This window comes from Schistocerca serialis, chromosome 5 (genome assembly GCF_023864345.2).
Source record: "Schistocerca serialis cubense isolate TAMUIC-IGC-003099 chromosome 5, iqSchSeri2.2, whole genome shotgun sequence".
NCBI lineage: Eukaryota > Metazoa > Arthropoda > Insecta > Orthoptera > Acrididae > Schistocerca > Schistocerca serialis.
The window spans coordinates 4,158,261-4,183,995 of NC_064642.1; the positions used below are offsets into that span (position 1 = coordinate 4,158,261).

Genomic DNA, 25,735 nt, shown 5'->3' on the forward strand with positions numbered 1-25,735 from the left:
CAGTAAGTACTGGGAGATGAAGGAGCTTGCACAGGATAGGGTAGCATGGAGAGATGCATCAAACCAGTCTCAGGACTGAAGACAACAACAACAACAACATTTTGGAATTCTCAGAAGTGTAAAGATAATTACTTTGAAGTCAATGTTAGGCGGTTTTATGAATTGAGAGCTATTGGCAATGGACACACTGCAGCAGAACCAATGTGTCCCATGATGAAAATGCTACGGCCACCTTGTAAAATCGACAAGTATGCAGGATTTATTGGAGCTACTGTGGAATCTGTTGCATGCGAGTCAATGAAGGGTGCTGCAGACGAAGCTGTTGTAATAAATGATGGTATGGCTGACATACCAGTAGCTGTAGATGGGACTTGGTAGACGCGCGACTACTGTTCTAAGAATTTTGTTTTTATGGTGACCAGTGTGGATACTGGAAAGGTAATAGATTTCCAGATTTTAACCATACATTGTTATAAGTGTAAATCGGGGAATGAAGAAGGGCATATCTGTGACAGAAATTATGAAGGGACAACGGTGGTATGGAGGCCTCTGCAGCTACTGAAATTTGTAGTCGAGCTGTGAACGAAAGGGGAGTGTGTTACACTAAATTCTTAGGTGATGGAGACTCAAAAGCATATAACAATATAGTAGCCGCTCAGCCTATGGTGAGGAGATCATCACAAAACTGGAATGTGTTGGTCATGTTCTGAAGAGGATGGGCACCAGGTTGAGGAAGTTGAAACAAAGTTCGAGAGAGAAGAAACCTTCTGATGGTAAAACCATAAGAAGCAGGCTGACAGACAAAATGATTGATGAACTACAGCAGTATTATGGGATGGCCATTAGAAATAATACTGAGGATTTGTTGAAAATGAAGCAGGCATTATGGGCTACCTTCTTACCCAGACTGTCAACTGATGAAAAAGCAGTACACCACCTTTGTCCTCCTGGACCTGATTCATGGTGTAATTACCGCAATGCCCAGTACTCAAACAGTTCAGACAGCCATGAATATTCCATCCCAGCAGCAGTCATGGATATCATAAAATCTATTTACAGAGACCTGGCAAATCTTGAATTACCGAAGAAGAGTCTGCATGGTCAGACTCAAAATCCCTAAGAGTCGTTCAATAATCTTATATGGACTCAAGTTACCAAAAAAAATTTTGTTGGAATGAAGACACTAAACTGGGGGGTCAGTCATGCTGTTATTGATTTTAATGGCGGCAACATTGGTAGGGTGAAAATTCTACAGGATATGGGAATTAATACTGGAGCAAACTGCATCAGAGAACTTGAATGGGTGGACAAGGTTCGCATTGATGAAGCAGAATTTGCAGCATAGTTGGACACTTAGAAGTCTAGAAAGAAGAAAAGAAGAAAAAAACTTGGAAAAAGATGAAGAGAATGATGTACAGTATGGTGGAGGGTGCTTCTGAGTGACTAAAAATAAAAAAATTAAGCATATATTAAGTGAGTCACAGTCTTTTGAAACTTTAGAAGCCGTTCCTGAAAATTTACGTTTTCTGTTACTTTTTCACTAAATCTCAGAAACGACTTAGAGTAGAGTATTCAAGTTTTCAGGGAGTAATAACATACGTCATGAGTCTACCGAACTAAAGGAAGAACATAATGTTACGTATAATTAAAATTTTTTAGGATAACGTACAAAAAGTACACGAAATTTTAACCATATAATTAAAAATTGCATTTCCAAAAGCAGCGGCTGAAATGCAATTACTGAAGTTCAGTAGAGTCAGAACATTCGAACAATTTTAATAAACATTTTTGTAACAGTGATCAAAAATTTTTAAAAATTTGTCTTTCAAAAATTCAGTCTTGATCACACCAAGTATGCTTCAAGAACATAGGTAACCGGTTTCGGTCATATCACATGACCATCATCAGACTCATGGCAACCTTCGAAGATGGTAGGTGGAGCAGTTCTGTGATGTCAACCAGTTGACATCACAGAAGCTGAGAAGAGTGCTCCACCTGCCATCTTCAAATTGTTCAAATGGCTCTGAGCACTATGGGACTTAACGTCTGAGGCCATCAGTCCCCTAGAACTAATTAAACCTAACTAACCTAAGGACATCACACACATCCATGCCCGAGGCAGGATTCGAACCTGCGACAGTAGGGGTCGCGCGGTTCCAGACTGTAGGGCCTAGAACCGCACGGCCACGCCGGCCGGCACCTACCATCTTCGAAGGTTGCCATGGGTCTGATGAGGGTCATGTGATATGACCGAAACCGGCCACCTATGTTCTTTAAGCATACCTGGTGTGATCAAGACTGAATTTTTGAAAGAAAAACTTTCAGAACATTCGGTTTAATGTCCTGTAACAGTTTCGTGTCCATGGCTATAGTGGTTCCTGAAATACAGGGAAGCCAAGTCATTAAATTTAACACTGTCGGGATAGGGCGTTCGAACTCTCCTTAAACTAACTTAAGCTAACGACAACACACACACCCATGCCCGAGGGAGGACTCGAACCTCCGACAGGGGGAGCCACGCGAACCGTGACGAGGCGTGTAAGACCCCGCGACTACCCCGCGCGGCAATAAAATATACCGGACTATTATAGTGGAAGGGATTTCAGTATAAAACCCGACGTTTCTTCCCCTATCTGCGGGGACATTTTCAAGCGGGATCGTAGCTTTCTTGAAGTCCGATTCACACCCTGGCCTCGCGAGGCAGGGTGTGAATCGGACGCCCTCCGCAGATGGGGACGAAACGGCGGGTTTTAAAGTGAAATCCCTTCGACCACTTGACTCACCGGGCCGCCACGGCTGCGCGCCGCCCCCGCCGCCCCCGCCGTCGCTGGCGAGCCGGCCGTCGACGAGCTGCCCCAGGCCGGCGGCCGTGACCCCGCGGCCGTCCAGCCCGCCGTCGTAGCTGAGGTCCTCCAGCCGCAGCTCCGGGGACCAGCGGTCGCCGCGCGGCGCCGAGTAGCTCAGCACGCTCTCTGCCGGAGGGCAGCGCGCCGTTAGCTCACTCTGGACCGACTCTGAGGGAAGCTTACTGAGACGAGGGCACTTTGGTTTATCTTCTACTGGGGACGTGACTCCGTCACGGTGCAAAATACAGTCCGAAACTTTCCACCAGTACTTCGAGTGACTGTGAAACTTCCCCTTTGAACAATTTATACAAGACTGTGCTTAAACTGACACACAATATTTTTAGCGCAACGCAATCTGACTTTCAAAAATCCCTACAAAAGAATGGCCCTGACTAACATTAAACTATACCTTTCACAAATCACTAAATCACTTACCTCACAATAATCTTCGTTTCTCCCACTACTGCAATACAGCGAGCGCCACTACTGCCAGCTAAATAAAAGATTCAAACTATGGAAGGCACTAACTACTGATAGGGATAGTTAGCAAATGAAAGATATTAATAGAGAACAAACAATGTATTTACCTTGATATCATCATATATAAATATAGCAGTTCATGACAAATTACAAATCTTCGCCATCTCTCTCCCAACATCCACCACTGCTGGCGGCTCACCTCCAACTGCGCAACGCTACGCGCTGTTCACAGCCAGCTGCCTAACACTACAATGGCGAGTGTTACAACAATGCAAAGCAGCCACAGACTGCACACAGCACAGCCAGTGATTTTCATACAGAGGTGGCGTTACCATAAAAAAAACCTAAACAGCCTACTTACATAGAGAAAACATAAACAGCCTACTTACATAGAGAAAACATGAACAGCCTACTTACAACTGTAATGAAGCTGACATGGGTCTACAGGGGAATACTAGCCGAATAGTGCCTACACACAGCTAGAGGCATTTCATCAACTAAGCTAAGGTCATCACTTCATTACCAGAATGAGATTTTCACTCTGCAGCACAGTGTACGCTGATATGAAACTTCCTGGCAGATTAAAACTGTGTGCCGGACCGAGACTCGAACTCGGTACCTTTGCCTTTCGCGGACAAGTGCTCTACCAACTGAGCTACCCAAGCACGACTCACGCCCCGTCCTCACAGCTTTACTTCTGCCACTATCACGTCTCTTACATTCCAAACTTTACAGAAGCTCTCCTGATAGAGCACTTGTCCGCGAAAGGCAAAGGTCCCGAGTTAGAGTCTCGGTCCGGCACACAGTTTTAATCTGCCAGGAAGTATCACTTCATTACCTTATATCCAATGAGTAGGGTGCCAAAATCATATAAAAAAATCATGCTGCAACCAATTCATATGGAGAAATTTCTTCTATTTCCGTGTTGAATGAACAACAACAACAACATTCAATTACCCTCGTTTTGCTGTCGTTGATGTTCATCTTATATCCTCCCTTCAAGACACTCTCCATTCCGTTTGCTGCTCTTCCATGTCGTTTGCTGTCTCTGGCAGAATTACAATGTTGTCGGAAAACCTCAAAGGTTTTATTTCTCCTCAACGGATTTTAATTTCTACTCTGAATTTTTCTTTTGTTTCCTTTACTGCTTACTCAATATACAGACTGAATAACATCTGGGATAGGGTACAACCCTGTCTCACTCCCTTCTCAATCACTGCTTCCCTTTCGTGACCCTCCACTCTTATAATGGCCATTTTATTTCTGTACAAATTGCAAATAGCTTTTCGCTCCTTGTATTTTACACCTGCCACCACACATATCAACAGAACACAACAATAAGAGATACATTGGCATAGACATAATCAGGCTCTAATTCCATGCGAAAATTATATAAAAATTTAAAATACACCACACCTTTTTATCATCAGTGACAATTGTCTCGTGCTAATAATGCTCTATTAAATATATGTGCTAAGGTACGAGCGGTACTCGAATCAAAACCAGAACACCGCTACATCGCGACCACGAAATGGGTGCACTCAAAGATATCCACCACACTCCATAATACATTAATACGACAGGCAGACGTGACGATCAATTCCCGACTCCTACAACGCGTTCGGCCGCTGACGCATCCACAACCGTATCCACTTTTACACTTCCCCGTCCGACTGAAACTGACATCTACGGATGCCTTTCTTGAGGTCGCCGAAGATATCAGAATCACACTCTGAAAGTTCCAGGCTGCACGGGGGATGTTGCAGCGTTTCCCAACCAACTCGCTGAAATGTAGCCTTCGTGCGATTGGCCGTGTGGGAGCGGGCTTTACCATGCAGCAGGACGATTTTGTCCGACAGCATTCCTGTGCGTTTGGCGTGTCGCAGTCTCTGCAGCGTCTTCCTGTAGACGAAGAAGAAAGCCATAATGACGTATTTAGCGCCACCATTTCGAGTCGGAGGGCAAACGGTAAAACCAATAGTCGAAACATCTCTCCCGCCAAACAAATTAATTCTAAGCTAGTTACACAAGTCCCGGTGAGTTGCATGACAATGGCCGCCTTCACACTGTCAATCGGACGAAGGCTATGCTTCAGCGATTTCGCTGGCAACCATTGCAGCATCCTCTGTAGAGACCCTATCGTTCACTGTATGAGTTTCAAACCTTTGACCACCTCAAGAAAGACAAGATTGGACGTCATTTTCAGTGCGGTTGAACATCTGTCAGCAGCCGGCCATGTTCTACGAAACAGGAATTCATCGTCTCGTCTCCCTGTGCGATGAATGTCTTAAGGCGTGTTGAGACTACTTTTGAGTGGAACCATTCCATGGTCCCGTTGTGGCGTGTGCCCGGTTTTCATTTCACTGGTCCTTATACTTCAAAATCTACAGATGAAGTGAGAGTATATGCTTAGGCTAAACTCTAAAGCAACACACGAGCATGCAGGCTCTTTGTTTCTCATTTTGAGCCGAACAGAATTAAATGATGTTATTCTACGAGAAAAAAATAGTTCGTTATTTTTCCAGATAGAACACAGACTCCGTCGTAAATGTGCAGAACGATGTCTACGCTGATGAGCCAAAGAATTAGCCACTTGCTTAACAACGGGTCGCGTCCATCTCTGGAACGAAATGAAGCAAAGATTTTGTGTCGTATTTCTTCGTCAAGTCCTTAATACTTATTCGGAGCCATTTGGCACCAGAGGTCTCTTCTGGAGCATACAGATCCAGTTAATGACGGGACGGTAGTCAGAGGGTGCCGAATCGTCGCTCACTACGTCCCAGATGCGACCTGTCAGATGCTCCTCGGACCACTGTAACACGATTCTGGCCATGGGGAGATATCCTGCTCGAAGACCTCTACGGCGTCTTGGAAGACATCAGGAATGGTGATAGAAAAACATCCGCGTAGCTCATAGCTGCCATGAAGCCATCTGTTACTGCCATAGGACCGGTAGAAGGCGAGGTTAACGTCCTCCGTAGCACAATACCGCCATCACACACGTCCCTATCGCGCCGCATATTCAGAATACCTCTTCGAGTGATTGACGGAGTACGCGGACGCGACCAACGACGTGGTGTGACAAGAAACGCGATTCATCCGAGGAGGCGACATGTTTTCATTGACCACCGGTACAAAGTCGAGGAATCCGTGCCCACTGCAGTACTAAGTGACAATGTCGTCGTGTAGACACGGCGACACACGGGTGTCGTCTGTTGCGGAGCTGAGCTGAACTGCGTGCTCCGAAATACTTGTGCCTGCAGCAGCGCTCTACTCTCCAACTGTAAAGAGCGGCCAAGCCTCTGATCTCCGGGTTTTGCGACGAGGCGTGGTCGTGCAGTACCTTCCACCGCCTTATTTATACTTGTACCTCATGACATTCTGAAGGAGCCATAAAGCTCAGGCAGACGTAAGCAGGACATGTCAGATATATCCACTATCGATTTATAATTATGTTCCGTTGATACGTGTCATTTCTTTTGCGAAATGAGGCCAAACTATTGCTCCCACAATATCGAGGAAAGTGCGCCAGACGACGAGATTGGCATTTATATACTATAATTTATTGATGCACGACTTTAAAAATATTGCAGTCTAGTTCCTTCTCACACTTCATTACGAGAAAAATGAATCACTGAGCATCTTTATACCCATGTCATGTAATGCTTGCTATAGGATTATTTATACCGTGTGTCCATTCATAACAGGGGACAGGCAAAATAATGCGAACACCTGTACTTATTTGGAAATGGTTTATTAATTACGCCCCCCCCCCCATTTGCCCGTAATACAGCTGCGATTCTTCTTACAATAGTGACATATAATGACTGTATAGTCTCCAGTGGAATGTTACGTCACTCTTCGATCGGAACCTCTTCTAACTTCTGTAGTGATGCTACGGAGTCTGCGCTCCAACACAGCCCACAAGGGTTCAATAATGTTCAAGTCCGGGAACTGTGATGGCCAGGGAAGACGCTTCAGTTCAGTTGCATGCTCCTCATACCACGATTGCATTGCCATGGTTGTTTGAATGGGGTGCATTATCGTCCTGAAATATGGTATCGTCGTTGGGGAACAACATTTGAATCTTGGGGTGCACCTCACCATCTAAAATGTTCATATAATCGTTGGCTGTAACACGGCCTTTGAGAGTAATGATGGGACCAGCAGAATACCACGATATGGCTGCCCACACCAACACACTTCAACATCCATGCTTAACCGTTGGAACCAAGAAATCAGGATTATAGGCTTCTTTTGGCGTTCTCCAGAAGTAAACCCGACCAGATGTTGGAAATAACGAAAACGCTGACTCGTCGGACCAAATGATGTGTTTCCACTGATCACCCTTCCAGGATTTACGTTCCTGAACCATGTTTTACAATTCTTTGTCACTTCTTGTCACTAATGGTTTCGGTGTAGCAGCTCGTACATGAATGTTCGTTTTACGGAGTTCTCAGCGGACAGTGTCGATACATACGGGGTCTCGAAGATAGCTACTGAGCTCTGCAGTTACTTTAGCCGCCGTAGTTTTGTGCTCTTGACACAATTCGTGTTAGCGTAGACGATCTCTGTCATTTAGTTTTGATTCGCGCCCACTATTACGCTCACGCGTTGATGTCTTTCCATGTATTGTGTAGCCTTACATGACTGTTGAAACAGTTGCTCTTGAAACATTCTTGGTTACTGATGTTCCAGCTAATCGGGCCCCCACAATCTGCCCTCTTTGGAACTCTGTTAGGTGTTTCCTTGCACGTCGACCTCGGCCTCCGAATGGAAATATGAAGTGTGCACTACTCGTAAGCAACCTGCATTGATGTCTAGTCCTTACTGAACACGCACTACAGCGTGACACGTGTCTTACCTGCTATTCCCTGTATATGAGCCGCATTATTTGTATCAGTATAAGAGTAGATATTGATCAAAAAATTTTTGTTTCCTGTGTTGGGAACTCAGACAGCAAAGAAATGTGGTGAACCACTAATGTTTGGTGCACAACACGTTGGTTACTTGAGTGACATACAAATAGCACTCCAATGAATTATACACGTGCAACAGTATTTCAGTACGTGTTTCCACGTGCACCTTAACGCACGTTAGCCTGACTAGTGCATTGCTGGATGTGTATTAATTTCTTAGCCTCTACGTCCAGGTAAAACAAATCATTTGGATTTTATCCTGCTGGATTATGTCAGGCCGTCGTTTTTAGCAAGGCTGTGTGCCGTAAAGCGCAGGTTGTGGAACTACCTAGGCATTAAGAACTATAACATGTGTATTTAAGATTCTCTGAACTGACAGTGCCAGGTAGTTGAAGCTCGTTTTCAGTCGGAAAGCCTCCATTTTTAACGACTTTTGTGAGATGTGGTGAACGATCCGTAAAACACAAAAAATGACAAGTGTATACGTAAGGGTTTCTGAATCAAAGCTGTTATGATGAATCATGATGTTTTTAATCCGTTCCCCGAGCTTCGACCACTTCTTCGAGATAGCTAGACTTTTCCTATGAATTGGCTGTAGGTGAGTGCCTGATAAAGTACGAGGGACGTTCAGTAAGTAATGCCGCGCGTTTTTTATAACCCACTAATATGCAGAGGCAAACGTCCTTGTTTGTGCTTCACATTTGATGTTTGTTCTGTGCAGCGGTGAAGTTTCGAACCGTTCTGGCAGATGGCAGAGCCGTAGTACAGCGTCAAAATGGCGTCTACATACGACTCGCGTTACAAGCAGCGTGCTGTTACTGAATTCATGTGCGCAGAAAAAGAAACCGTGGTGAACACCCATAAACGTTTGTGTGCAGTGTAGTGGAGTTTATAGGAGTACAGTTCGGCGATGAGTAAAGAAAGTTAGAATCTCAGGAAATGCAGAAGCAGAACTCCATGGTCAGCCACGCTCGAGACGTCGTGTCACAGACATGCTGAATCGTGTGGATGCCATCATTCGTGCCGACCAACGCAGCACAACTCGACAATTGGCTCTACAGTTGTCGATCAGCATTGGAAGTGCGTCTGCAATGATCGAGACTCTCAGACATTGAAAGAGGTGCTCACGATGGGTTCCATGAATGCTCACAGCGGACCACAAGGTTCAAAGAAAGGCAATTTCATCTGAATTGTTGGAGCGATTTGAGAACGACGGAAAGGCCCTTCTGTCACGGATCGTTACGGGGGATGAAAGTTGGTTGCACAACTTTGCCCCGGAAACAAGAAGGCAGTTCATGGTGTGGCATCATCCTCATTCACTACAAAAGAAGAAATTCCAGACAACCCCCTCTGCCGGTAAAAGTCATGGTGACAGTCTTCTGGGTTTGTGATGGCGTCTTTCTCGTGAATGTGATGCCAAGAGGGTCAACCATCAATCCAGAGGCATACGTGAAGGCTCTGAATAAACTCAAGAACCGATTCCGACGTGTTCGATCGGACAAGAATCCAGCAGAAATCTTGCTCCAGCACAGTATAATGCGCGCCCACAAACAAGTCCGAGAACCCGGGAACACATCGCCAAATTGGGTTGGACATCACTGTCTCCTCTACCGTACAGTCCAGACCTGACACTCTGATTTTAATCTCTTTGGGCCACTTAGAGATTCTCTACGGGGAACACAGAGTGTCAGTAGTGCAGAGAAAACATGGCTACGCCTACAGGACAAGGGCTTTTACCAGAAGGGAATACATGGTCGTTCACAACGTGATGGAGGACATGGACGACACATGTTGATATATATTGTCACCAAATTCTGACTGTTAACAATAAATATGTTCTGAGAAAAAAAAAGTAGGGCATTGCTTATTGAACCACCCTCGTATATTTTCAGATCGAGAGGCCAGCTTGTTGTTGTTGTTGTGGTCTTCAGTCCTGAGACTGGTTTGATGCAGCTTTCCATGCGACCCTATCCTGTGCAAGCTTCTTCATCTCCCAGTACTTACTGCAACTTACATCCTTCTGAATCTACTTAGTGTATTCATCTCTTGGTCTCCATCTACGATTTTTACCCTCCACGCTGCCCTCCAATGTTAAATTTGTGATTCCTCGATGCCTCAGAACATGTCCTACCAATCGGTCCCTTCTTCTTGTCAAGTTGCGCCACAAACTCCTCTTCTCCCCAACTCTATTCAATACCTCCTCATTAGTTGTGTGATCCACCCATCTAATCTACAGCATTCTTCTGTAGCACCACATTTCGAAAGCTTCTATTCTCTTCTTGTCCAAACTGTTTATCGTCCATGTTTCACTTCCATACATGGCTACGCTCCATACAAATACTTTCAGAAACGTCTTCCTGACACTTAAATCTATACTCGATGTTAACAAATTTGTCATCGTCAGAAAAGCTTTCCTTGCCATTGCCAGTCTACATTTTATATCCTCTCTACTTCGACCATCATCAGTTATTTTGCTCCCCAAATAGCAGATATCATTTACTACTTTAACTGCCTCATTTCCTAATCTAATTCCCTCAGCATCACCCGACTTAATTCGACTACATTCCATTATCCTTGTTTTGCTTTTGTTGATGTTCATCTTATATCCTCCTTTCAAGACACTGTGCATTCCGTTCAACTGCTCTTCCAAGTCCTTTGGTGTCTCTGACAGAATTACAATGTCACCGGCGAACCTCAAAGTTTTTATTTCTTCTCCATGGATTTTAATACCTACTCCGAATTTTTCTTTTGTTTCCTTTATTGCTTGCTCAATATACAGATTGAATAACATCGGGGAGAGGCTACAACCATGCCAGCTTAACAACATTAAGATTGCAAAGTTTCAGACACGGGACGTGTGTTGGAGAGAGAGACAGTAGTGGTGTGTACTCACGCGTCCAGGGACAGCCGTAGAGCTCGACCCGCATGCAGACGGTCCTGGTGTGCTGCGAGTAGGGCATGAAGCGCACGCGGCTCGCCACGAACGGCAGCTCCAGCTGCTGCCGCACCGCCAGGTAGGTGTTGCGGTTGCCCGCCAGCACCTGCAACCACCAGGGGCTACGGTCGCCGACGAGAGGGCGAGCGCGAGGCAGCGCGGCTGACACGGCGCGGCTCTGGTCTTCACCCACAATGCTGTGAGCCATTCCTCGAGTGTTGCTCAGACGTACTGGCAAAACCTGTTCACGGCACTCTTATTCGTAGCCACACGAAGTTGGATATACGCATTGGCTACGGTGGAGGGCGTTTGATAGTGCACTTTGTGATATAAAGCGTGTTAAAGTAAGCAGCGCGAGACGACAGCTTGAAATACGGTACTGTCGTGCTCTACCTGATAAAGAAAATTAGCCCTGTACTAAGCCATATTTGTGATTTTTTCCTTTAAGAATGATCAGTTTACTGAACAATTAAAGTACTCAGTAGAAAATCCGAGTTACAAAAAGGGAGAAAGGGTTAATGTGGACAATTTTGGACGTATTTCTATACCATCAGTGTTTGATAAAGTTACTGAAAAGGCTGCATATGTGAGGATAACAGAACATCTATTATCACATAATTTGCTATCAGATGTATAGTTCGGCTTCAGAAGTGGTTTAACAATTGAAAATGCTATTTTCTCTGTGAGGTATTGGATGGATTAAGCAAAAGGTTTCGAACGCTAGGCATTTTTTTTTTAGTAAACTAAAGTATTTGATTGTGTCGATCACAAAATATTGCTCCAGAAGTTTGACCATTATGGAATACGGGGAGTAGCTCAGAACTGGTTCACCTCTTACTTTAGCAACAGACAGCAAAAGATCGTTATTCACAGTGTTGAGAATGGCTGTGATGTAGGGTATGTGTGGGGTATGTTCAAGTGGGAGGTGCCCCAGGGTTCAGTGTTGGGGCCACTCCTGTTCCTTATTTATGTATAAGACATGTCCTCTAGTATTAGAGGTGATTCTAAACTACTTCCGTTTGCTGATGACACTAGCTTGGTACTAAAGGATGTTGTGTGAAATAGTGCAGTTCATGACGAAAGTTCATGGCTTGAAGAAAATCAATTACCGCTAAATCACAGTAAGAAACAGTTTTTACATTTTCTAACACACAATTCAACAAGACATGACGTTTTAAATCACAGAATCGGCATATAGTTAGTGAAACTGAACAGTTCAAATTTCTAGGTGTTCAGACAGATAGTAAACTCTCGTGGAAAGCCCACGTTCAGGATCTTGTTCAAATACTTAATGCTGCCATTTTTAGTACTCGAACGGTATCTCATGTAAGTGATCGCTCGACACGAAAATTAGTCTACTTTGCTTATTTAAATTCGCTTGTGTCATATCGTACTATGTTTTGGGGAATCTCTTCCCATTCTCAAACGACATTTTGGGCCCAGAGGAGGGCAGTTCAGGCAATAACTGCTGCACATTCGCGAACCTCTTGTCGACTGTTGCTCACTAGTCTGGATATTCTGACGTTGGCCTCTCAGTACATATATACTCTTTACTGTCGTTTCCCGTTAACAATATCACCTTATTCCCAAGAATTATCACCTCTCACTCAGTTAATCTTTCACTCGGTTAGTACTAGGCAGAAATCCGATTTGAATTTGGATGCACTTCCTTAACTCTTGTGCATCCATTTTCAACAAGCTACCACAAGAATTTAAAAGTGTTGGCAGTAATCTACACGATTTCAAATCTAAAGTGAAGAGTTTCCTCATTGGTCACTCCCATTCTGTCGAGGAGTCCCTTGGAAAATTAAGTTGATTCGTACGTTATATTCTTGATTGCGTTTACTTAAGCTTATGGCTTTACTTTGTTTGGGTTCATAAACATTTTATTTATCTGTTATTACCTTATGTTACAATTTGACACGTTCCATGACCTTGGGGGTTTGCTCCTCAATTTGGTCCTACAGAAGTAGACATGTAAATAAATAAATAATCTAAACACCTCCATGTACGTAATCCGGAATAGACTACTAGATGCCCCAAAGGGCAGGAGCTCCCAGTGACCAGTCATTGGATGTCACCGGAAGAAATCCATCAGGGACATTTCAACCACGCTAAAACTGGCCATATCGACTGTTGGTCGTACAACTGGGAAGTTGAAACGCGAAAGATCAGCCAGAGCTCACGTAATCACCAAGCATTGCGGAGGGTGGTCGTAGAAAATCGCACGAATCATCGGAAGGAATCACTCGTGGGTTCAAAAGTAGCTGCAGCGGTGCAGCTAGCATAGTGGCTGTGCGTAGGGAATTAAAGACAAAGGGGAGCACTGATCCAGCAGCTCAGCAGCTCCTCGTAAGTAAGAAATTTCCGCAGTCAGTGTTAGGCGACACTTGAGGTGGTGTAATGAGTGACAACACTTTACAGTGGACGTCTGGAAATGAATAGTTTTGAGTACGGGTTTGTGTTTACCGAACGCCTGGAGAATGTTACTTGCCATCGTGTGCAGTGACAACAGCGAAGTACGTTAGAGGTGGTTCTACCGAATGGGGATTTTCTCGTGGTTTTGGTGTGATCCTGTTATTGCGCTTAAAAAATTCGCTAAACACTGGTGGATGTAAACACAGTTTACAGCATTCTGTACAGTAGAGGAACAGTTCGGAAACAATGATTATTTGTATCACAAGGACATTGCAGCCTGTCATAAAGAGGCATCTGTGAGGCAATGGTCTGTGGACAATAAGATTCCTGAAATGCACTGGTCTTCCCGGGGTCTCGGTCTCAACCTAGTGGGACACTCCTTGGGAATGAATTATGTGGTGTCACCGCCAGACACCACACTTGCTAGGTGGTAGCCCTGAAAATGGCCCGCGGTCCGTTAGTATACGTCGGACCCGCGTGTCGCTTCTATCAGTGATTGCAGACCGAGCGCCGCCACACGGTAGGTCTAGTCTAGAGAGACTCCCTAGCACTCGCCCCAGATGTACAGCCGACTTTGCTAGGGATGGTTCACTGTCTACATACGCTCTCATTAGCAGAGACGACAGTTTAGCATAGCCTTCAGCTACGTCATTTGCTACGACCTAGCAAGGCGCCATATTCAGTTACTATAATTACTATCTTCAAGAATGTAAACAGATAATATTGTGAATTACGTACCGTCAAGAGCGACGTTTATCATTAATGGATTAAAGTTAAGTATCAAACTAATTACGTCCGCTTTCTGAATTCTCATTACTCATCATGTTCCAGACCTCACGTCAGTATAGTTCTTCCCTCCGCACGCCAGCCTGCATGAGCTAAAACGCGTGCATTTCGGCCTCCACTCGTAACATGGTGTTGGCTCTTCTGCTAACACAAAAAGTTAAAACGTCGAATTGACTCCAGGTTGCAGCGTCCAGAGTCGCTATGTTCTGTGGTTTTCTCTGTTCAGAAAGAACGAGTTGTTACTCCTCCACAGATATTAAGGCTCCTAAGCGCCCTCAACAGAGTTCAGGTCGTAGTAAATCAAAAGCGTGCTGGCGTAAGCTGTCGCCAGAATTCAGATTGGCAGAGAGACTGCGAGAAATCGGCAGTAGACGCCGGATCGAGCGAGCCTGTCAGGAGAGAGGCCAAAGACAAACTGGCAGGCGACGCGCCGCCAACGCCCTCTCGACCGCTAGCGTTTAGATCGCCGCCGCGGACCGGTGGGCTCAGTGTCAGTCACACAGTGAGTCGACACGTCGAGTCACCAGTCGCAGCCGAGTGGAAGTCGCAGTCGCAATTGGCTCAGCCCGTAGCTCAGAGTCGGTCAGTACCTAGCGACCAGAGTAGTGTACATAGCGGACTTCGTACTTCACCAGCAGTGAGGCTAAAGTGGACTATTACAGGACAGCTTGTACCACCTGGACTATCTTAAGTAGCTTCCTCTTCACGTTAATAAAGAATACTGTTAATACATGCGTGCAGTTGTTTTATAGAAAGAGGATACCGGCCACCAAACAACATCCTCTCCTTGCTTCGCACAGTACAAGCCTACCGTGACAACGAGACGACACAGAAAGAAGGCCGGACACACGCAGTATTAACGTCCAGTAATAGATGTCCGAATGCCTATGATTAGATCATGTATATCCTTGTTCTCTCCAATAACATGAGTGTCACCACAGACCGCCCATAAAACATAGTAACCGACATCAGCAGTGTCATATGCTTCCAGTCGACGAAATACTGCAACATGCTTAGGCATTCAATCTGTGACTTTGGGCTACAGGCTGGTAGGCCGGACCAACAAGTGCGTCTTCCTCTGCTCACTGCCGAGCGGCAGATCACCCACGGGGAGTGTGGGTCGTGCCTGAACTTCAGGCAGCCGCCGTCCACAAGCTGTGGCGAGCAGCACTCGTAGGTAGCGATAGCACGACACTGGTTCGATAACACATACAAAATTTTAGCTTACTCTATTTGGATCGATATAGATGTACGCATGCAGAGTTTTAAGCCGATCGAGTTTGTAATTCCCAAGTAATACAACTTTTTTGTAATTTTGAAGAATGGTAGAATCAGAGACTACGAATTATAATTTGCGCAACTGGTATAATCAACTGTGAAAAGTTCCAAAAATAAAATAAAGAACATCTCTTTGCGATTTTCTAAATATTTCAAAATGTGAATTTTGGCAATGAAAGAGAACAACCTTGAAGATTAGTTATCCCTTCAGATTCACCAATACCTAAGAATTTTCACCGCGCGGGGTAGCCGCGTGGTCTGAGGCGTGTTGTCACTGTTTGCTCGGTTCCCCCAGTTGGAGGTTCGAGTCCTCCTCGGGCATTGGTGTGTGTATTGTCCTTAGTGTAAGTTAGTTTAAGTTATCTTAAGTTGTGTGTAAGCTTAGGGACCGATGACCTCGGCAGTTTCGTCCCATAAGGTTTCCGAAATAAGAAATTTCGCAGCAATACTTAACCACTTAATTACTGAAGCTACAGCAACTTTCAACTTTTTTAGCTGTAATATTATGAGGCAGTGCGTTTGGAATAGGCGAATATGGAAGCGGAAGACTTCATTAAAACATTCTTTAATTTATATTTATTAACTGAGAAGCTTTAACTTATACCAGATGCAGTGAACGACAAACATTTACCGCGAAAAAAAAAACTGACGTCTGTTTATAATCTCGAATGGGAAAGCTATGACAGACTTCAGATTACGGAGTGATATCTGTGATATAGATGGCTGCTCTCTCCAATGCGCGCGCATGAGCGTAGTTTAGGATGTTCCTGGGCAGAGCAGGAATCGAAAAAGGAATCGCCGATGACCGATATACGAATCGCCATGGGGTAAACAGAACGAGAACAATTGGCTTTCGGAATTTGTTACTTTCTGTGTGAATTAGTGACTCCAAGCGTGGCTGCGTACTTCTGACAGCTGCTTTAGTAAAATGCTGTGCTGCAGATCGAACAAAACGTCATCGACCACTGATTTGGTTTTCGTAACTGCCTCTTCGTTTTGAGTCTAAATGAGACTCCGAGTGACTTTTTATGAAAGCACTTCGATATTTTGTTTGATCTTTTGTGTGCTGAATGCGAAGAGTACTGTGAGGCGAGCGGAATTCCACTAAAACTTTTCAGCTCGTGGAGAGCAAAAATAACATTGAACTGACGGACCGAAAGTTAATGAAACTTTGGCACTGTGCAGGTGAAATAGACTTTCGATTCCGAAACGGTGGAGTTGCTGTTGGCAAAAAATGAAAAGGGCTTGATTTCGATACTGAAATATTGCGTATCAATACGTATAAAAATGGTTCAAATGGCTCTGAGCACTATGGGACTCAACATCTTAGGTCATAAGTCCCCTAGAACTTAGAATTACTTAAACCTAACTAACCTAAAGACATCACACACACCCATGCCCGAGGCAGGATTCGAACCTGCGACCGTCGCAGTCCCGCGGTTCCGGACTGCAGCGCCAGAACCGCACGGCCACCGCGGCCGGCCAATACGTATAATTAATAACAGAGTACACTATAAATTATTTGTCTGAAGGAGAGTAATTTTTATCCGAAAGTTTATATTAGGCTGTTGCATAAGTGGTAGAGGTTTTCCATAAGTGTAATAAACACAACAGACAGACATAACTGAGATCAATTATGTATTCTCCTTCGCTGTTTATAGCAGTCTACCGACGCTGTGATAACTTCCCGACTCGGCGACTCTGGAGGCTAAGAACTCGTCAATCCACGCTCGGAACGCATTTAAATCTGGGAAGCCGGCCGCTGGTGGCCTAGCGGTTCCAAGTGCTTCACTCTGGAACCGCGGGACCGCTACGGTCGCAGGTTCGAATCCTGCCTCGGGCATGGATGTGTGTGATGTCCTTAGGTTACTTAGGTTTAAGTTGTTCTAAGTTCTAGGGGACTGATGACCTGAGATGTTAAGTCCCATAGCGCTCAGAGCCATTTGAACCATTTCTTTTTTTAATCTGGAAAGGAAGTTAAACAAGAAGGATAGAGAACAGAAAAGGCGAAAATCTGAGGGCGCAATATCAGGTAAATACGGTGGATGCGGAATATCTTCCTTACGCCGTTTTTCGTCAGTCTAGCAGAATGTGGGCGAGCATTATCTTGGAGTAGCATCACCGCATTCAGTCTTTCTTGTCGTGGTTCTTGGACTACTCCTAGAAGTCGTCTCAGTTGTTGACAATAAATGTCGTCAGTGATGATTATACCTAGGGGAAGCAATACGTAGCACATCATATCGTGGCTGTTCCACCAGATCCATAACATTATCTTTTCTGGATGGTCGCAGCTCTTTGAACAGGGAGTTGTTGTCTTGTTTGGCCTCAAACATTCCTTATTTTTTTCTTTATGTTAGCACAGAGAGATCATTCGTCGTCGCCAGTAACGACACAGGACAGGAGTGGCCGGTGTTGCTCACGAGCCAGCTGACGACGAGCAGCGACAGACGCACGTGTGGCCACCTGCTGATTCTCGCGACTTTGGCTTACAGCATGCGGTACCAATACACCCGATATGCGAACCTTCCCCACTGTATGCAAATGTCACGCGGTGGTGGAATCACCACAGTTCATCACATCTGCTGGGTCTTGCGTACACTGGCGTGAATATTGTGGATTAATGCGTTGAAACGATCTTGATCAAATCCCGAAGGTCTTCCTGAACGTGGCGGGTCACTAGTATCAAAACGATTCTGCTTCAAACGAGAAAGCCATTTTCGTGTCATGCTCTGCCCAGTCGCGTAACCCCGATAAACGATCCACATGCTTCGGGTCGCACTCGCTGCTGTCATCCACCTACTGGTCAGAGAGAAGAATATGCCGGAAATCTTACGACTTCCCCACTTGCCACAGCTACGCTCACTATGTCCAAATGACAAAATGACAGTATCTAAACTCAAACAGCAAGAATGGTCTGCAAATAATAATGACAGTCGGTAAAGAGTCCCATAGCAACGGGAACACCAATATGCAATTAAATTAATTAAAACCTGAAAGTATGAGTATTTATCACAATGGCTTAAAATGGTTCAAATGGCTCTGAGCACTATGGGACTTAACATCTATGGTCATCAGTCCCCTAGAACTTAGAACTACTTAAACCTAACTAACCGAAGGACATCACACAACACCCAGTCATCACGAGGCAGAGAAAATCCCTGACCCCGCCGGGAATCGAACCCGGGAACCCGGGATTTATCACAATGTTTTTCAGCAGATGCAGCTGAGATGTGAGCGGCCATAGAGAAGGCAACAGGTAATACTTTTGGACTGCTTTCAGCTTACCTATTTTCGTGAACCTGAGGCGCCCTTGCTGCGCAGGTGAAAGTGATGATAGTCGATAACTCATGTCGATAAATAATAATTTTTTAATTACCACCACAAAACTAAAAAGAAATCAGATTAAATAAAATCTTAGAAATCCCGAACGAAGTCATTCCGTCGTCAGCTTATACCGTACGCAACCAACTCTTTTCACACTGCTCTGCAACAATCGGCCATGAAAACGTGTTTTACGACAGAAGATTGTAGCCGGGTAGTCTTACCACCACCACGACAGCATGCGGCGAAAGCGCCTTCGACTGTCTAGGCCGATATTGCTGACGTAACGCTAAACTTACTTTCTCCCACATGTAACGTGTGCCGCAGCCATCTCTTTTGCGCCTGACAAACTGGCAGTACTTTGAACCCTCTGGATAGTATGTATGTTGGACTGCTATTGTGTTTACGTGGGGAGGCGTGTCGTTCTACACCACACAAATGATCATGTTGATAATATTCAAAACGAAACGGACTACTTCCTACCACTGAATCTCAGGAGAAGTAATTTGATGTGAATGACGCAGAAGCAGCAAATTAGAATAGAAATTGTTAATAGAAACTGGTGTTAGGACCGTTGCTATTCACAATATATATAAATGATCTTGTGGATAACATTGGAAGTTCACTGAGGCTTTTTGCGGATGATGCTGTAGTACATCGAGAGGTTGTAACAATGGAAAATTGTACTGAAATGCAGGAGGATCTGCAACGAATTGACGCATGGTGCAGGGAATGGCAACTGAATCTCAATGTATACAAGTGTAATGTGCTGCGAATACATAGAAAGAAGATCCTTTATCATTTAGCTACAATATAGCAGGTCAGCAAATGGAAGTAGTTAATTCCATAAATTATCTGGGAGTAGGCATTAGGAGTGATTTAAAATGGAATGACCATGTAAAATTAATAGTCGGTAAGGCCGATGCCAGACTGAGATTCACTAGAAGAATACTAAGGAAATGCAAACCGAAAACAAAGGAAGTAGGTTACAGTACACCGTACTGCTTTAATACTGCTCACCGGTGTGGAATCCGTACTAGATAGGGTTGATAGAAGAGATAGAGAAGGTACAACGGAGAGCAGCGCGCTTCATTACAGGACCATTTACTAATGATAGACTCCAGTGGAAGACTCTGCAAGAAAGAGGCTCAGTAGCTCAGTACGGGCTTTTGTCAAAGTTTCGAGAACATACCTTCACCGAGGAGTCAAGCAGTATATTGCTCCCTCGTACGTATATCTCGCGAAGAGACCATGAGGATAAAATCAGAGAGATTAGAGCCCACACAGAGGCATACCAACAATCTTTCTTTCCACGAAGAATACTAGACTGGAAGAGAAGGGAGAACCGATAGAGGTACTCAGGGTACCCTCCGACACACACCGTCAGGTGGCTTGCGGAGTATGGATGTAGATGTAGATGTAGATGTAGAAATGAATGCACTTCCCTTACAGATCAATAAAATGGAAAACTCTGGGGAAGGCAAAAGCTAAGGTGCCCGCAATAACAATGGGCGTAATATACGCTGACTGACAAAAGTGCCAAGTACCCAAGAGGGAAGCGTGAAACTAAAAGCAACTTTACGGGTCGAGAGGCTATTTGATGTTATTCCAGTGATCACGGAATCGAGTCAGATTTACAGACAACTTGCGGAGTATGAGGCGACGTAGCAGTGCGACGTTGTACCCTCCCTGGTGTGGTAGTACACTTCCGGCCTGACGTCGAACACGTTCTGTGGGGGACACATGCGGCATCATGCAGACAGTTGACAGAGACACGTACCGTACACGTGATGGCGGCGTGTTAACTTGGCAAAAGGGCATGACGTCATCCAAGATGGCGGCGATGACGTCATTCAAGATAGCGGATTATGGCGGGAAGTTTGAATTTTGTCGTGTGGATGAGGCAATTGGGTTACCTCCACTAACCTAATCCAGTACTGTAGTGTGGACGAGCATTGTCCTGTTGGAAAACGGCAGCACGATACTGTAGCACGTGCGGTAACACATGAGGGCGCAGAGTGTCCGTTACATATCGTCGCACCTTCAGAGTTCCTGCACCACTACCAGCAGTGAGCAGAAGTCAGACGCGATGGGCCCTCTCACTGTGACACCAGGAGTGCTACTGCTGTGCCAGTCCAAAACATGGAGGAATAGGACTTCAACCTGCGCTGCCGCCATACCTGCCAGCGATGCCCATCTAGGGCAGCGCAGAGCCAATGGTACGCGACGTCACCAGATTCTGCTGGACGTCCACTACTTGTACTCAGTCGACAGGAGCAGATGTGAAGCGTTTACCACGTGCCTGGTGCAGACTACGGAGATCCTTGCCTGTGGTGGTCAGCTGTGGTCACCAGAAACTTGACTATGAGAATGCCTGCCCTCACAATCCCATGCAGTCCAACATCGGGCCACGTTCACGACCAAATGCCCCTGCAAATCTGGATATTACACGATTCGAACAACCGCCCAAAGGAAGACTCGCAATGAGGCCTCTTTTAAATTGTGTCTGGTACTGATAGCGCTGTCTCACATGGGTGCGCTGCACCTCTGTACCCTTTACAGTCATCACCCAATATTTGTTGACGTCCTTGATACTCGCGGCAACTAAACACAAACAACACTAACGCACTCTCGCGGTCGTTCTACTTGTCACAGGGAACAGTAACTCAATTCATCCACATACCCGCTGAAGGTATGAACCCCTCGTCAAATGGGGTGATTTCGGACACCGGGGCGAATTCGGACAGTATGCCTTATTTGCTCTTTGCCACTGGCATAGAAACAAAGAAATACTTATTTTAACGTCCGTGCGCCAGTTATTTCAAGCGTAAGAATGCATTTTCGCTTTCCACAACTTTTATTTTGTGTCAATTGTTTCCCTAAGTGAATAACTGAACAGTCTCAGTGTTAAAAATCCATGCATTATCGTAAAGTGGAAACTTTCTATTGTTGCACCGAGCGGGAAGTTATTATAACAGTAATTGTCGACGCGCTCAGTAGCTAACTGCATTGCGACAATTTCTGTACAAGTTTGTCCAGTTTCTCGTGCAAGGTTATAAAATAACGACGGTTTTTGTGAAACTGTGTACTGTGTGTAGTGATTTCGGGCGATGCCAAGAACGTATGGGAGCAGGAGAGGTGCTACAGTACGGTGTATTTATGACCCGAAACTTTTACATAAAGCTGTTCGTGATATTCAGAGTGGTAAATTATCGTACAGAAAAGCGTGTGATTTTTGTGGTATCCCTAAATCAACCCTACAAAATAAAGTGCAGGAAGCACATCCGAAAAAAATGGGAGGACAGCCAGTGCTAAATAAAGAAGAAGAAGAAATGTTGAAGCAAGGTATCTTGAGGGCTGCACATTGGAGATTTCCCATCACTAAATTGGATATTAGATATTTAAAAGCTACCTTGATAAATCTCGCCGAAAAGAGAGGAAATTTCGTAATAATTTGCCAGGAGAAGAATAAGTGCATTTATTCCTCAAACGACAGTCAGAAGATCTTTCCGCTTAAGCGAAAATATTAAACGAGCCCGTGCAGAAGTGAACATAGAGACTGTTAAGATGCTTTTCTCCAATATCAAGTCAAAGCTGGAAAATCTCCAGACTGGCAACATGATCAACTGTGAGGAATCCAACATGTCAGATGATCCAGGCAAGCAGCAGATAATGACGAAACGAGGGAGTAAGCATCAAAATCTAGTGTCTCAATAATGATGGCAGGTAGTTATGATGGTAAACTGCTTCCTCCGTACGTCCTTTACAAATCAGAGCATTGCACGGGGCAAGAAGGTGGACCACAAGGAACCCGTTTCAATATGAACAAAAGTGGATGGTTTGACTGCCAGTATTTGGAGACTGGTTCTTTACAATCGCTTTGCCCTATTTGAAGAGGCAAAACGGGCCAACAGTCATGACTGGAGGCAACCTATCCAGTCACATGTCTTTACGTGTTATTCAGGAGTGTGAGCGGAACAATATTTCATTCCTTCTCCTTCCCCACAATAGCACGCACCTCCTCCAACCGCTCGATGTAAGCTTCTTCAGGCCAATGAAAGCAGCGTGGCGAGCTGTATTAACTGATTGGAAGAAACACACTCGTGGTACCATTTCCAAGGATGCCTTCCCATCTCTTCTGAAGCAGACACTGACTAAGATTTCAGCAAACTCCAAGGAAAAGATAAAGGGTGGGTTTCGCGCCACGCGCCTAATCCCTTTTGATCCAGATTATGTCTTACGAAAATTGCCTGATAATGAGGAGAGCCAGCAAAGTAACGCAGACGCATGGTCTTCCACTTTTGAAGAAATGCTCAAAGAAATTCGTTATCCTCCAAATAAGCTTGGTACCTCCCGCCGCCGCCGCAAACTAGACATTCAACCTGGAAAATCAATCACTGGCCGCGATTTTCAAGGAAACGAAAACAGTGCTGAAACAAGTGACAGTGCTTCTAGCAGTAATGAAGTTGAAAACGACACATCATCCAATGAAGTTTTACTGCTGAAAGAAGAGGCTTTCCTTGTTGCAGAGTACAAATATAAACGTGGAAACAAGGAGCAAACAAGGCAGTATGTTGGAATGGCCACAAATGTTGGTGCTACGGAAGTAAGTGTGAAATTCTTGCGCACACGAGAACAGTAAAAACATATTTGTGTTTTCTAATGTCCCCGATGAAGACACAATACAAAAATTGCAAATTTCGAGAATACTTCCCACACCAGTTGAGAAGGGAGGAATTTATAATCGTTTATTTAAAGTGTTTGCAACTTAATTTAGAATGATGAGTGAGAAAAATTATTTTGACCTTTCAGCTAAATTACTTTGTTTGTTTCTGTCTGTTTCTAATATTTCAGTTAAGAAGTGTACAAAATTTTTCTTTAAATTCTTGCAAAATAAAAACTTATCCGTAATATATAAAATTCGTTATATCATTTCGTATCACTTATTCGTAACAAAGGGCTACCTTAAAATGTGTAAAATGTCACCAAAATCAAATAAAAAGCATTTAGAATTTTTAAAAAAGGCAGTAACTGTCCGAATTCGCCCTTTATACACTGTAACTTCGGACAGAGATTTAAAAAACACATGTATCCGAAATCACCCCAATCCATGGCGTGACTTTCGACACTTTATTTAACTGCCTCAGATAAATATACCTATACATACACTTTCTGGTTCTGGAATATTTTATTTGTTACACATATACCCTACCACTTCCATAACAATCAATTTAATCTAACAATGTACATGAAACTTACAATCACAATAACGACAATACCGTCCGAAATCACCCCGTTTGACTACGTGAAAATTGACGTCCGACCATGTCTTGTGGGTACTTCAGTATTTTCGCTAGGCAGTGCAGTTATGAAACCCACGTGTGCTTAAAAATCTTATCAGCCATTAGAGAAGCAACTTAAATCACTTAATAAAAACAAGTCTTCTGGTCCAGACTGTATATCAATTAGGTTTCTTTCAGAGTATCCTCATGCATTAGCTCCATACTTCACAGTTATATACAACCGTTCGCTCGACGAACGATCCGTACACAAAGATTGGAAAGTTGCGACAGGTCACACCAATATTCATGAAAGGTAGTAGGAGTAATCCACTAAATTATAGGCCCATATCATTAACGTCGTTATCAGCAGGATTTTGGAACATATATTGTGTTCGAACGTTATGAAATACCTCGAAGTAATCGGTCCATTGACACACAGTCAACACGGATTTAGAAAACATCGTTCTTGTTAAATACAACAAGCTCTTTACTCGCACGATGTGTTGAGTGCTGTTCACAAGGGATTTCAAATTGATTCCGTATTTCTGGATTTTCGAAAGGCTTTTGACACTGTACCACACAAGCGGCTTACAGTGAAATTGGGTGGTTAGGAAATATCGTCTCAGCCATGTGACTGCTTCCGTGATTTCCTGTGAGAGAGGTCACAGTTCGTAGTAACTGACGGAAAGTCATCGAGTAAAACAGAAGTGATTTTTGGCGTTCCACAAGGTAGTGTTATAGGCCCTTTGTTGCTCTATATGTACATGAACGATTTGGGAGACAATCTCAGCAGCCGTCTTATGTTGTTTGCAGATGACGCTGTCGTTTATCGACTAATAAAGTGATCAGAAGATCAAAGCAAATTTCAGTAGGATTTAGGAAATATATATGAATCGTGCGAAAACTGGAAATTATCCCAAATAATGAAAAGCGTGAGGTCATCCACATGAGTGCTAAAAGAAATCCGTTAAACTTCGGTTACACGATAAATCAATCAAATCTAAAGCCTGTAAATTCAACTAAATACCTAGGAATAACAATTACGAACAACTTAAATTGCAAGGAACACATAGAAAATATTGGGGGGAAGGCTAGCCAAAGACTCCGTTTTATTGGCATGGCACTTAGAAAATATAACAGATCTACTAAGGAGACTTTCTACACAACGCTTGTCTGTCCTTTTTTGGAATACTGCTATGCGGTGTGCGATCCTTACCAGACAGGACTGACGGAGTACGTCAGAAAAGTTCAAAAAGGTTAGCACGTTTTGTATTATTGCGAAATAGGGGAGAGAGTGTCACTGAAATGATACGGGATTCGGGATGGACATCATAAAAACAAAGGCGTTTTTCGTTTCGGAGGAATCTTCTCACGAAATTCCAATCACCAACTTTCTCCTCTGAATGCGAAAATACTTTGTTGACGCCGACCTACATAGGGAGAAACGATCACCACGATAAAATAAGGGAA

General features: G+C 44.3%; 1 protein-coding gene across 1 annotated transcript in view; it reads right to left on the reverse strand.

Moving 5' to 3' along the window:
• LOC126481698 (discoidin domain-containing receptor 2-like) overlaps nucleotides 1-25,735 on the reverse strand; it is a 337,607-nt gene that overhangs the window by 182,914 nt on the left and 128,958 nt on the right. Inside the window, exons 4-5 of the mRNA XM_050105647.1 lie at nucleotides 11,139-11,286; nucleotides 2,784-2,972 (exon numbers count right to left, since the gene is read on the reverse strand). Coding sequence (XP_049961604.1) covers nucleotides 2,784-2,972; nucleotides 11,139-11,286 — 337 coding nt within the window. The remainder of the gene's footprint in view (nucleotides 1-2,783; nucleotides 2,973-11,138; nucleotides 11,287-25,735) is intronic.